The 14054-nt window shown below is 41.4% G+C and overlaps 2 protein-coding genes across 2 annotated transcripts; both read left to right on the forward strand.

Annotated features, from left to right (window-relative positions):
• The first annotated feature begins 4937 nt into the window (after nucleotides 1-4937).
• Nucleotides 4938-7873, forward strand: myl12.1 (myosin, light chain 12, genome duplicate 1). The gene is made up of 4 exons (XM_071525603.1): nucleotides 4938-5017; nucleotides 6353-6554; nucleotides 6953-7114; nucleotides 7350-7873. Exons 2-4 carry the CDS (start codon nucleotides 6371-6373, stop codon nucleotides 7520-7522), a joined length of 519 nt encoding a protein of 172 aa, XP_071381704.1. The 5' UTR covers nucleotides 4938-5017; nucleotides 6353-6370; the 3' UTR covers nucleotides 7523-7873.
• Nucleotides 7874-9466: 1593 nt separating this feature from the next.
• Nucleotides 9467-14026, forward strand: fastkd3 (FAST kinase domains 3). The gene is made up of 7 exons (XM_071525570.1): nucleotides 9467-9529; nucleotides 10048-11541; nucleotides 11665-11750; nucleotides 12178-12352; nucleotides 12439-12508; nucleotides 12707-12821; nucleotides 13856-14026. Exons 2-7 carry the CDS (start codon nucleotides 10077-10079, stop codon nucleotides 13952-13954), a joined length of 2010 nt encoding a protein of 669 aa, XP_071381671.1. The 5' UTR covers nucleotides 9467-9529; nucleotides 10048-10076; the 3' UTR covers nucleotides 13955-14026.
• Nucleotides 14027-14054: the final 28 nt, after the last annotated feature.

Here is a 14054-nt window from a genome sequence, read left to right on the forward strand (position 1 = left end):
AGCTCGATATCCCGGCAAAGCGACAGGTAGGTGCAGGCAGGGCTGCGGTCTACACAACAAAAATAATATTGGCACCCGCCGGAATGTCCAAGCAGCAGTCGCGTCCTTTTATGGCGAGGGCGCAGATAAATATAGCTGGGAGCGGAGCGGAGGCAACTCAACTCCCGGAGCGCAGCACATTTGGCCCATGGGTGCAGATCATTGGCAATGATCAATGCTGCCCTTTGTGCAGGTAAACGCAGGCCCACTAATCACTGTTGTTTTGGTTAGTTTCTTGCCTATGGATTTTATTTGTCATTTTTTCAATGTGCCTATTTGGCTTTTTGTCAATTTTATGCATGTAACCTATGTATGTAATGTATGCATATAGGAGCCTATGTATGTATGTATGTATGTATGTATGTATGTATGTATGTATGTATGTGCCTGTCTGTCTGCCTATTCATTTATCTATTAATTTATTCATTATTTCATTCATTAATGTATTCATTCAACATTCACTCATTCATTTATTAATTAATTAATTAATTCATTCATTCACTCACTTATGTTTTCGCTTGTTTGTTTGTTTGTATAACCTGACAAGGGTCAGGATATAAATAGAGTTGACCACAGCTTTGAATATCAAAGGGCTTAAATACTTTAAGCCAATATCATAATACCAGATCACCTCACTGCCTGCCTGTCCTCAGTGAGGCAGTGACACCTGGAGTGGTGGGTTTAATTCTAAAAGGCTAAATGTAATGCCATTTCAATCAGTTGCAAATAAAGGCCATTTATTATTTCCTAAATAAAAAAAATCCATCACACAATGTTGCATGTCAGTATCCTGGAAGTGTCAGAAGCTCCATGTAGGCCTACTGTAGGTGAAGATCTTGTTGGCCTGTTGCCCCATCGCTGGATGAACCTCCAGCCGCTTTTGTCTTTACTCTTTATCATCGCAGTCACAGCTGTGAATGTTGCTAACTTTAGCTATGCTATTGTTACTTGCTTCACATACAACACATGCCAGTTAGTCTCTCTCTCTCTCTCTCTCTCTCTCTCTCTCTCTCTCTCTCTCTCTCTCCTCTCACTCACTCTCTCTCTGTCTCTGGCTGTAGGAGGGTAGGGGGGTAGGGGGGGGGATGTTATCTTTTCTCTGTCTCTGGTCTGCTTTCCTCTTCACAAAGCAACTAGACCGAAATGATAATTTGGATCTGAGTTGAAGACTTTCTAGTCACAGTTTCACTCCATTGCTGTAATACACATTTTAATTACATGACAGATTTATCTACAGAGCACCACAGTGGATAGAAAGGACATTCCTATTTATATCAGGTTACTTCATGGCCATTTGGAAGGTGCACTTGAGATGACTGCCAGACGTTTTACTGCAACACAAACACCTGATGAGTTTCCATAGGAAAGATATCATGAAGCCAAACACTTCTGAGGCTTTTGTTTTGATCATTCCTACTTTCTGGGCCTCAACCACTCCACATACTTAAAATTTTATGGCAGCCACCTTGGGTGCAGGCTCACCAAAGTAGATCAGCCACCATAATACACTGAGGAGAACTAGGCTATTACAAGAATTCAAGCAGTGTCATCGTAACAACAGATGCTTTCCAATGGATAGGATCATCCGATATGGGAGAAGGCTTACATTGGGAATATAGGTTACCAGCCACTAAATCATCTGCCAACATGGCTGTTTTGAACCACTTCAGTTAGCTCAATAGCAAAATAGTTACACTAAATGTTAGAATAGAGTAAATTTGAATTATTATATTAACACTGTTACATAGTTCAGTGTTGTTGTTGTCGCACTTTGCGATTTTGTTAAGAAAAGTGCTAGTTATTATGATTTATTCAAAGCAGCAGATGACTTGCACTGTTGAGTATAATTAAAACTCCATCAGCAGATAAATTGTGTTGTTTTCTGAATATATATGTTTTGTATTGTTGAGAAGTTGCCCCAACTGTGTTATTATACCTTTAACATAGCAAGTGAAAGTGACACAATGCAATGTCCACTGTGCAAATTATACTGTGCGATAATAATATCCACAAGGGTATAATGTTTACCGAGGATAATGAGGCAGAAATAGTCCCACAGGTAATTATATTGAACTAACAACTGTATATAATCACAAATTTTGTTTTGTTTTTTTCATTATTATTTTTTATTTGTTTTCCCTTAAAGATGCATTCAGTCCAGCAATGATCCAAAGGATTTACATATTTTATATTCATGGTGACAAGATATACTTTCAACAGTCTTCTCTCCTCATCATGAAGCAAACAACAAACACATAACAGTAAATCAAGTACAGTCAGATCATAAAGCCCATGTGTTAGTACCCTGTCAGACACCTAGAGGTGCAGTAACCTACAGGATCCCTGAGCATGACTGCACTTCAGGGAATAACATGCAGTCTCTCAAAAGCCTTTATTGGAAACATCCTGGGCTTTACTCTAATCTGAATCTAAGCCCCAATTACTAAACAGCTGTCACTCACAAGTCATATAAAGAATCTTTTCCTTGAAACTCTCCAGTTCCATGGAAAACTCAAGTGCTTATCTAGCCAGGAACGTGATAACACATTCACCTAATGACTTCATCCCGTCATACCTCATGGTATTTAAGAGGGAGGATCATATGCCACATAGTTCTATTTTAGCAATAGTGCTTCCCATCGTCTCTGATGAATTGTATCACCAAGGGGCCTATTGTCACTCCACCAAAAAAGTCTCCCAGGTTATAACCCGAAAACTTTGAACCTACAACCATTTGCAATGTGGCAGAAGAGTCTGTGAATTGTTTCTGATTTAACGCTGCCTTCAAGTGCTGTCGGAAATATCATAATTCAGAGTTTAGCGCACATGAATGACCCAAGAAAGTGCTAAAAAATGGCAAAATTGAATTTGAATTTAGGAATTTGAGTTGACCCCAACCTCACTCTGAGTTAATACGGTTTTAACAAACCATGTTCATCCTAGCAGTGTTTCACTGGATTCAGCTTTCCAGGAATGTCCAACTGGATGAAGGTCTCAAGAGATCCATTAAGACTATTTTTATGTTTTTTCTTGTCTTCCTTACACTGAGGCTACATGAACATTTTACAGTCAACACTTCTAAGACAGAAGCAAATTCACTGAGCTCACACAGAGGATCAACTAATATCCAGACACTAATTACCCATTAGCCTACCTCAAGAAACTATTGGTCTAAACTGCTTTGAGAAGGGAATTAAATAAGATGTTTTCAATGTCACTAGCACACTCTAGTGGTTAAATATGACAGTACAATGTCTCATAAAATTTACTTAGAATTCCTCTCACCAACTATACATTTCAGTTTCCTCAGCTGTGCCTTACAAATGAATACAAAAAGATCAGGTCAATTAGAAAACTACTGTATCTTTCACAAAGACATGAAATGCTTGATGTCTAGATGCTTGTGTGTAAACTGTTTCAGTTGATGGAAATCTATTCGGGTTCTACGCAGGGGTTCAAATCCTGGTTTGATCAATCACATATTGAAAGAAATCCTTGTTTGATAAATTATATACACAATGACGACTCTCCAACATCGTCTCTGGTTGCCTGGAATAACAGTTGGACCAAAGCACTGTAGGATGAAAAATTACAACACTGTCTTTTTGCAAAACCTGATGATGGATATACAGTTCTGTTGATCCTTGTTGAGTTCCCAGAAACTGTCTTTTTATTTCCAGTGTGGTCTGGAGCGATCTGGTGCTGATTAGCAACTGTGGTCATCTCCTATAGATACAACATGACAAACACTATGTCCAGTTTGAGCCTGCTCTCAGCCACAGTTAGATCTGTAGTTTATTTAACAGTTCAAACAATAGACTACTTGCTGTTGAGAACAGTATTAACCCCAATTATGAGTTTTGCTTACAGGGTTGTATAGATGTCGACTGGGTTTCTGCTAAATTTGAATATATTTAAAGTAAGCATAACCAAGACTGACTGATGGCACCTCCGGCTTGTCTGCATGGTTCAACCATTTTGTTATCACCTTTGAAAGTGATATGATCCCTGACAAAACACTAGGTTACTGTTGTGGCTTATTTTAACATGTGAGTCATCAATTCCACAAGTCTCTCTTGCTTTTGCATCCCAGCAGTAAGCCTCACAACACTGACTGAGGTACCAACTGTTGTCTGACCCAGGTTGGGGAGTCATGCTAGTGTCCACTGTCAGCATCTATAATTATCCATCCTATCAATATTTTTCACTTTATTTAGGTCCTATAAATGCCATTAGTATGTGAAATTCAATTTGATTATTTTCATACAGTACATACAGATTCAGACAGAAGGACATGTTTGTGATGTTCCATTTTGCTTTCATAAAAAACATGTACAGCAAAAATAAAAAGCCTTATAAAGAGAAAATTGATATTTTTATATTTTCACCTTATTCATCTGTCTTATGCCATCTTATGAAAGTAAAAACAAATAATACCATGCTAAACGACAAGTTCAAGTTCAAGTTTAGGTACAACTAATGATATCTCCTGAAATGTTCGCCTTGGTGATAATGATGTCCAATTTCCCCACGGGGAAATTTTCATCCAAGTTTATTTAACCTTATCTTGTTTTATGGTTACACAATGCAAAGGAGGATACATTCCTTCTGCCCTTAAAAGGGCATATCCAGGAATGTCAACGCAGGCAAGGCAGTGTGTTGTGGAAGCTGCATTTACTTCGTGGGGTGTGTGCAACTACAACATATATTTTATTACGAAGTAAAATGGAATATTAGGACTTTATTTCAAAAGTATGATTCAGTATAGCTGTAGCTGATGCTAGATCTCAGACTTAACCACATTAGGAATTGTTTTGTTACAACTAATAGCGGTTAATTACTTTGATCCTCCCCCATTTTTCTGAGTTGGTTTGTTCTGGATTTCCTGTACGGTACGAAGAGTATTATCAGGAAGTAAGGGCGGTGGTTGAGAAAAGGAGCAGCACGGGCTAGCTGACCAGTATCCGTTTGTTGTCAGGTAGGACAATTCATGTTTTTGTTTGTCTCTTGTATGTTGTCTATACCTGCAGTATTTATGCTTTGCTATCATGACTACATACGTATTGTTAATTTTAAACGTATATCGTTGTTTAACATGCTAGTGTGCCATTTTGAATGCTCGATTTGTACACTGAACATGGCTAACTGTTAGCTGCCCCGCTAAAGTCCCAAGCTAACGTAATGTTGCCAAACCTGTCGTCTTAATAAGCTGGTAAGTTAGAAACGTAGGGTTAGCTGGTTCGCTTTATGATTGGAAACTTCCTCTCGTAAACCTGAGTAACATTAGCGGCCGCTCGATGTTTAGAGTGACTGTTGTACGCACATAAATTAATCGAGGTAACTTGGCCCAAGCCAGGCCGCAAACCTATCGTATGCAGCCTGTAACGCGTTATCTGTTACGATGAGATGATTGAATTTAACAAAAACTTTACATAAGGGAGACGGGCTGCTTCGTTGTGTTTGTGGCGCTCGTGTTAACCAGCGTGCGCAGTTTAAAAAAATGTTAGTGCTTGCCAGCTGTTCTGACCTAAGCTGATCAAGGCACTTTCCATAACACCGAGCCAGCCGCAGGCGTCAACATGACAGAGGGGAGAGTAGGAGACAACACACGAGAAGAAGACATCGCCTGATAAGGGCATCTGTCCTCACATCAGTACTTTTTCCTCTCCTCAATGAGGGTAACCTAGCGGGCTGGAGAACATTTCCATTTATAGCGCAGTGCGGGACGCCCCACTGGGGAGTCACTGCCTCGGAATTAGATCACCCCGCCACAGAGATGTGGGAATGAATGACCAAATCTTATTTGGGGTAGCTGCATGATCCACTTTCATTAAATTGTTTCCCCTCTTTGTCATGGGTGTTGTCAAATTTTGTCTATCATACTAGCTGTCATATCAGGGTATATTTTGTCGAAATTAATTTCTGCTTCACAGTTCCTCATAGGGCAATACTATTTAATTTATGAATTCACATGTTGTTGTGGCCTAGATCAATCTAATAAGCATTGATCAGAACTCTCTCCTAAAGCCACTAGTTTTATAGGAATATACAACCTGGAAATGTTTAGTTCGCAATCAGTTGGAGACTCACCAGACTTATCTTGTGGACGAAAAATCAATCTGTATGCTGTAAACATAAGAGCACAGTACAGCCGGTCTTATTTCTAGTGGTGGGAGAAAATACACACTTAACTGTCCTAAGGCTCAGGAATAATATTTAAAAACTGATATGTAGTGCCTTCCTTTTTATGTAGAAAGTCTTTGTCTGTCATTGCAAGAAAGTTAATAAGTCTGTGTGGTATTTACTTCCACAGGTATAAAACAAAATCAAAATGTCTAGCAAAAGAGCAAAGGGAAAGACCACGAAGAAGCGCCCTCAGCGTGCCACTTCCAATGTCTTCGCCATGTTTGACCAGTCTCAGATTCAGGAGTTCAAGGAGGCCTTCAACATGATCGACCAGAACCGCGACGGGTTTGTCGACAAAGAGGATCTCCACGACATGCTCGCCTCGCTGGGTGAGTAGGAGCTTTAACAAGCAGGGTCTCTGAAACGGTCTTCACTTCAGGATGAGCTGGAGTCAGATCAGAGGTTTTCTGTTAGCCTCATTATTACTTCAAAGTTTGATTCATGTTTCTAAATCGCTGGAATTCAGCATTGTAGCTTTTTGTAATTTATGGTGGACACTGTCTCTGTTGCAGATAGGCTTTGTTAATGTGAAAATCTTAACCCCTTTCAAAGATGTGCCTTGTACGTGTTTGGTTTTGAAAGTGGCACAAGGCCAAGATGGAACATTTGTTAACTAGAGCGATAAAAAAACATATTTACATTTAGCATCTATTGTTTTTCATCTGTTATTTAAACTCTTCAGGGACTTTATTTTAATGCACTGTGATGCCTTTATTGTCTTAAACAGGGAAAAACCCAACTGATGAGTACCTGGAGGCCATGATGACTGAAGCTCCCGGGCCCATCAACTTCACCATGTTCCTCACCATGTTTGGAGAGAAACTGAATGGCACAGATCCTGAGGATGTGATCAGAAACGCGTTTGCTTGCTTCGATGAAGAGGGCACAGGTAAGTTCTTCTTTAAGTAAAATGTCAGGTCATGGAGGACAGTGACTCATAGGAACCACAAAATCTAAAATTGTTTAACACTATGAAATGGGACAGTTTCATGAGGATTTACAGTTTCTCAAGGACAGTGATTGTACTGTTGCAGTCAAAAGGAAAAAGTCCTCTGGAGTTATTTTGGGTACTGATTTTGGCACTCCCTGAATTCTTATCTGATTTGACTTTGTCTCCCCGTCAGGTTTCATCCAGGAGGATTACCTCAGAGAGCTGCTCACAACAATGGGTGACCGGTTTACAGATGAGGAGGTGGATGAGCTTTTCAGGGAGGCCCCCATCGACAAGAAGAGCAACTTCAACTATGTGGAGTTCACACGCATCCTAAAGCACGGTGCCAAGGACAAGGACGATTAAAAAGCCATACCAGCATATTAGTTTCCACCCTCTGTGTGTCTCTCCCATCAGCTAGATCACCGTGCTGCATGTCTCAACTCTATAAACCCCATTGTAAACAAGCCAAAACAATAACTATCGACTGTATCTGTTGTGAACTTCCAGTATTGCCCATTTTACACATCTGTAATGGAGAAAATTTCCTAAGGGATTGTCGTTGTCTGTTCTTGTCATGTAAAGATGTGAAAAGCGGCAGCACCTTGGAAGTGCAACTGTAAGGGACAAAAGTCTTTGCAATTCATGTGATCGGGTTTAGCTGAATTTTTACATTTTATAATATAAACTTTTTAAATAAAGCCCTCTATCAAGTTGTATTTTGCTGACTTCTTTTCCCTGCATAAATGACCACTGAAATAAGTGTTGCATTACCCTGTCTTTTTTTTCATGCTGTATAGCTAAGAAGCCTTTCCCCCCCCCTTCAGGTGATGTTCAAGTCTTGACAAGCGCTCTCTCCCCCATTACCAAATTCACTCGACATGTGTTGACTAGCAGTGGCTGGAGTTATTTCTCTTTAAGGCTGTGAAAGGGGAAAATGCATATTAAACAAGATTAATACAAACATTTTACACATTAAGATGTAATAATAGTGGCTGTGGACGGTATGTATTGAAAAATGGAGTGCATTCTTCTGGCATAGTTGAATTCAACCCCTCGGGGTGAAAAGGAAAACGCCCAACAACTGTGCTCACCTTCCCATGGTGAAGCATTTCTGTCATGAAGGGAGCGGTCCTACATGGTGACACAGCTTATCTAAAAGGCACAAGAGGTCACTGAACTGTTTGATGGGCAGGATAACTAAACACACACACACTTACCAGAGATTATCCCAGATTCTCCAGCAGTGCCTGAGATCCAGAGGCATTTTCCACTACTGACAATACCACAATATTAGAATTTGCTGGGGAGGACATGTCTCAACTTTCCAAGGCTCCTGGAAGAATCTGCCCAAGCTGTTGCAGTGGACCAAGTCATGTTAAGACATGCCGGTGTTCCTTATGTTTTGGAAGTTGCATGACAGCACATTATCAAATTGCAGTCTCTAAAACTCATTTTATGTATTTTGATTTTAGAGGGAGGGTGACAACTGAAATTTTGTGGAAGATTAATTAAGTTAATGAGCTTGAGTATTGCAGTTAGGCCTGCTGATAACTACATATAACAGGCAAACATGTCGGCTGACCAAAAATAACCTTCCTGGCCATTTATTTGCTAAACCATTTAACATGAAGTTGGTTTATGCAGCTATTACGTGGGTTATGTTGCCCTCTAGTGTCTATCATAAGTTTCAGATAATTGGCAGAAACTGAAACTGAACCAGAGTGTGCTGTTGGAAATATCGTAATTACGTGTTGAGCGCACATCCAACGATCCAACAAAGTGGTAAATCATTGTATTACCACTTTATACTATAAATATTGCAGTAAATATGGCATTGTCCATTATAACATAATTGTCGAGACGTAGGCCTAACGTTTAGACAGCAGAGATCATAACTCTGTCAACAATTTATGTTAACGTTTGTTACTACAAGGCATTCAAGCAAAATAATTAATATTGCTGAATGTTTCTATTTTCATTCTTTGTTTAACCATTCATTTTTGTGCATACTTGCAAGTTGTCGTCTTGGATATACAAATATATTCTGTACAACAACTTCTGGCTTAAAATTTCATTAAAACAATCCACGCCTATGAGTGCATTTTCTCCTTTTCATTCGGTCACTGCAGCACAGATTCTCAAAATTAAAAAAAAACAGCCACCAAAAAAAACACCCGTTACAGGGTCATTTTGTTGTTATTTCCGACCAAAAGCAGTCGGACGAGAGAAGTCATAGGATTTCAGAACTCAGACACAGGAGTTTACGAGGAGCCCTGAACGCAGCATGATTCACCTAGTTACGGAACGGAACCACGTTAGGACGGACTGCATCCTCCTTGCTAGCGGGACTGTGCCGTTTGGAAGGTCCAGGTATGGTCTTTTCCAGTTTACGGTATTCTTATCATTTATTGTTACCCATCACTTTGGACTGATCATTGAGCACCACGGTAACATTTGTGAAGTGTTAGCCTCAGGACTAGCAAATGACTAGTACTCTAGACCTGTTAGCCGGCTAGCAAGCTAACTTAGCTGCTCCTACATTCATTTCCGCTTATAGCAAGGGCAAAATGACAAATCATAGCAGCATCTGATAGAGTTACATTGGCATCATACGTTTGCAGTTTCAATGACCTCAGTATGGTCGTATAAGGTCGCATCCTCACTTGGTATGTAATAGCTAATGTCACTAAGTTACAGGATATCAAGAGATTTCGTAACACCCTGAAAGGTTGATTAGTTAACATAAGGAACAGGTGGAGCTGAGCACTCTTTTATTAGTTTATCTCTACACAATTTGTATTGTAGGACTGACATGCTTTCTAAAGTGTTGATCTTCTAAACTAATTCTTGTTTTTAATTTGTCTGTTTTCTCTCTGTTGTGGAGTCAGCTGTGTCTGAGGAGTCCTGGACCGGGGCCATGGCTTTCAAGCTGATCCAGAGACTTCAGCTGCTCGGGCAGACCGGGATACACCGTTATCCTCCTGCTGGACTGAGCTGCTTCTCCAGGCTGCTGAGTGCCAAGAGTGCAGCAGAGCCCTTTTGTGTGGCATGCCTGTGGACCTCAGCTGGCTGCTGCATCCGGAGACAGGGCTGCCGGAAGCTCCAGTCGGACTGGGGGAGAATGGGCCTGTCCACCATCGTCAGGGACCCGTCCTTCTTCGCCACCGGTTCTGTCGGACTCCACAGAGACTCTATTCCCAGGTTCCGTCTGACCCAGCTGCATCGGCCCACAGACGCAGAGGAGCGGGCTTTCCGGGAGCGTCTAGGGAGCAGCTCCTCGTCCCGGCAGGTTCTCAGACTGCTGTGCACCGTGGAGATCATATCTGACACCATGGCGGCGGCAGCACTGCACCGTGTGGCTGACCTGGAGCAGGAGGGCCACTCTCTGAAGGATCCTACAGTGCTGGAGAAGGACACTATCAGGGCGCTGTGCTTCCAGCTGGAGCAGGACTCCGAGCGCCTGACGGATGCTGGGTTGGTTTCGGCTCTGTTCGCCTGCACCCGCCTCTACTTGGATCCCTGGAGCACCTTGATGGTGCGGCTGGTGTCTGAGAGCCAGGAGAGGCTTGACAGAGGGCAGATGAGCGTGGGGCAGCTGTGTGCCCTGGGGCGGGCGATGCTGGCCCTGGAGGGTCCGGGCTGTGGGATGCTGCAGCAGGTGATGGAACAAATCCAGAAACAGGAGCCTGCCCAGTGGAGCCTAGCAGACCTCACTGCTGTTTACAGACTTCTGCAGGATGGGGTGGGTGAGGGTGGACGATACCAGGACCTACTGAACGCCATGCACACCCACGCGGTGTCAGTCACCTCCCGTATGGATCCTGCTACTGTCAGCGGGCTGCTCAGTGCCCTGGTGAGCCTGAACCAGACCCAGGCCATGCCGCTTGTGATCAGTCTGTGTAAGCAGGCTGTCAGGCATGTGCCTCACTTCAGCGATGAGGACCTCACCCTGGTGCTTGCGGGGCTGATGTACTTTGGTCACAGTGATCACTATTTTGTGCGGGCTATGGAGAGGCACGTGCCCACGATGGCCTTCACCTCCCACCCAGAGACCGTCACCAAGGTGATACAGTACTTCAGCCGGAGGAACATCCTGTCCCCGCCGGTGTTTGACGCTGTGGCTGAGAGCTTTGTGTACCGAGCGGACGACTACACCACCAGCCAGGTGGCCAGGCAGATCATGCCGTTTGGGAAGCTGAACTACCTGCCGCCCAACGCTAGTAATGTGTTCAGGAAGGTCGAAGCCACCCTGCAGACACGCTTCTCTCACTTCCAGCCTCGAACAGTACTGAACCTGCTCCACTCCTGCATCCTGGTGGAGAGGTTCCCTGTTAATTTTGTTTCCAAAGTTTTTAGCAATTACTTCCTCCAACAACTGCAAGGTAAAGCATGTCATCAAAGACCTGCAATATCTGTTAACTTGTCATGAATGCATATTTAAATTTCCATTGGAATTGTTGCACGTATTGAGCTCTAATTTGTGTCTCTCTCTCTTTGTGTTGTAGAGCAAGGCACAGGAATGGACCGGCTCATTCTGGCACAGCTGACCCAGCTCTACATGACTGTGAAGCTGGAATGTCCTTTCTATGAGGTAAAATATTTTAAATTCTGTCAAACGTTGATAATGTCATGCCAAATATAACTTTAAAGGAAACAACCATCCTCAGATACTCGGTTACACCCTCTTGCACCGTACATATCATCAGCATGTGATGTCCAATACACTCTTTGATTCTGAAGGACTGACAACAAAACCCAACATTTACCTAGATAGCTGGAAAATTTTCACGCTGGAAATATCTCAATGTGTTGTCGCATATAGGTGGGAGTAAGAAAAATACATTTCCACACAACAAAATGGGCACAGAAATGCAAGGCAGATCACCAATATCTGGTTTTTAATGGAGCTGAAGTGAAATTGGAGTCAAAATTTGAGATAGCAGTCACATCAAGTTGTGATGCACTATGTGTTTATATGTTTCATTCATCTTTTGAGACCCCATCTGTTGTCTCTTCAGGGTCCCAGGCTCCTTCCTAAGTACCGCGTCAAGTCTTTCCTGATGCCGGGCCGCTCTCTGGAGACTCCAGTGGACAGGCATCTGTACAACGGTGTGAAAACCGGACTGGTGGATTTGCTTGGGGCTCGCACATACTTTGCATCCAAAGTTCTGACTCCCTACTGCTACACACTAGGTAACATGCAAACAGCTGATTTAATTTTCTAAAATATTTCTTATTTCATGTACTTGAAGCTAAACATTTATTTTTTGTTCTTCTAGATGTGGAAATAAAGCTTGATGGAGAGGGATATGTGTTGCCTGCCAGTCATAATGATGATGTCTGCAAGAGGTAAATGTCATGTGCAACTTGTATAGTAGAGTTTTTGGACTTGATTTGGTGCAAAATTTGAGAAATTCATGATGGCATGACAATATAAAATAGTTCATGAAGGCAAAATAATGTAGAGGCAATAAAATAAATAAATAAAATCCTAATTTCATTGTTAAACGGCTCAAATCTATTGGGGAATATGATGTGTGTTTACAGGATCGCTCTTTGTATCGATGGACAAAAGAGATTCACTGCAAACACGAGGCAGCTGCTCGGGAAAGAGGCCATCAAGCAGCGACATCTGAGGCTTCTGGGATATGAAGTCGTTCAGGTTAGAGCTTTACTTTCTCTTTTGTTACGTTTGACATAGTTGCATGTTATATGAAAGGCTGCTTCTGTTTTCTGTTTCCCTGTTGTTGACATTTTTCTGCAAGATATCCATCTGCCCATTGGTTTTAGTTTGTTCTGTATTCTTCATATTACTAAACGTATAGTATATATTACCATCCTTTTGTGGCTCCTGCAGACCACAAAACCCAACAATAAACAAGATTAAAGGCCACGTATATAAACAGTGTGTATGCACAAAGCAGATGCATACACATCTTTCCACACAAAAAATAACAAGATTTATAAAAATGCAAACTAGATGTGACAATGTTTGTACCACTGCACAACCTCAGCATCATGCGTACGCTTATTTTGAAGTTTATTTGTATATGGGATATGGAAATGCTAAATAGTGATGATCAAATAGTTTTATGATATTATGTATGCTCGGATATAATTAATTTATTGCTGTTTGTGTTTTCTATTTTCTTGGCAAGAATGAATCAAGTGAATGAAAAATAAAAAATTGAAGGCACATTTTAGGAACCATATAAATATATGGCTAATTATGGGAGTTCACAGGGTGTAGATAATGAGCTGTATTACCTGCACAGTGCATATATCCACTGTGTTGATTTGTAACAGACATGTATGGGTGGTGTATGTAGCGTTTTTGAATTCTGGTAACATTTCTGACTTTGTGTAAACAGCTTTCTATTGTTGATTCAACACAAATATTATATATGATGCCTAAGACCTCACTGTCCTGGTTAATAGCAGGATATCTGAGCTATTTCACTGGGTATTCTCATAATTGAGCCAAATTATCTGTTACTGCGAATGGGATATTTACATGAGCCAACCCAAAAATTAAATACTCGAGTATCCCAATTCTGAGATGATGGGATACTGGTTTGAATGTTAAGGCTCTTAATACTCTGAGTCTTTCTGGCCGTTATGACTAATTGTGCATGTTTGTTTTTTTGGTTTTGTTTCTGAAATAATTCCATATGGATTTTTTCATTTTTTTTATAGATTCCTTACTATGAATTTGAAAACCTTCGAAGCAATAGCAGCATAATGGAGTATCTGCACCAAAAGATCTTCCCTCACAGTTTCAGGCTGAGCTGGTGATGGCAAACTGACAATTTTACAAGGTCATGACATCAGGAGTTTTTCTCTTTGTGGAGAACAGATCTGTCCTGAAGAAATCAAAGTATTTATTTTTGCTAAT

The sequence above is a fragment of the Centroberyx affinis genome, unplaced genomic scaffold, assembly GCF_046629955.1.
Source record: "Centroberyx affinis isolate AG114_WGS23_722 - 3 ecotype Tasmania unplaced genomic scaffold, CSIRO-AGI_Caff_v1 ptg000109l_1, whole genome shotgun sequence".
NCBI classification, from domain to species: Eukaryota; Metazoa; Chordata; class Actinopteri; order Beryciformes; family Berycidae; genus Centroberyx; species Centroberyx affinis.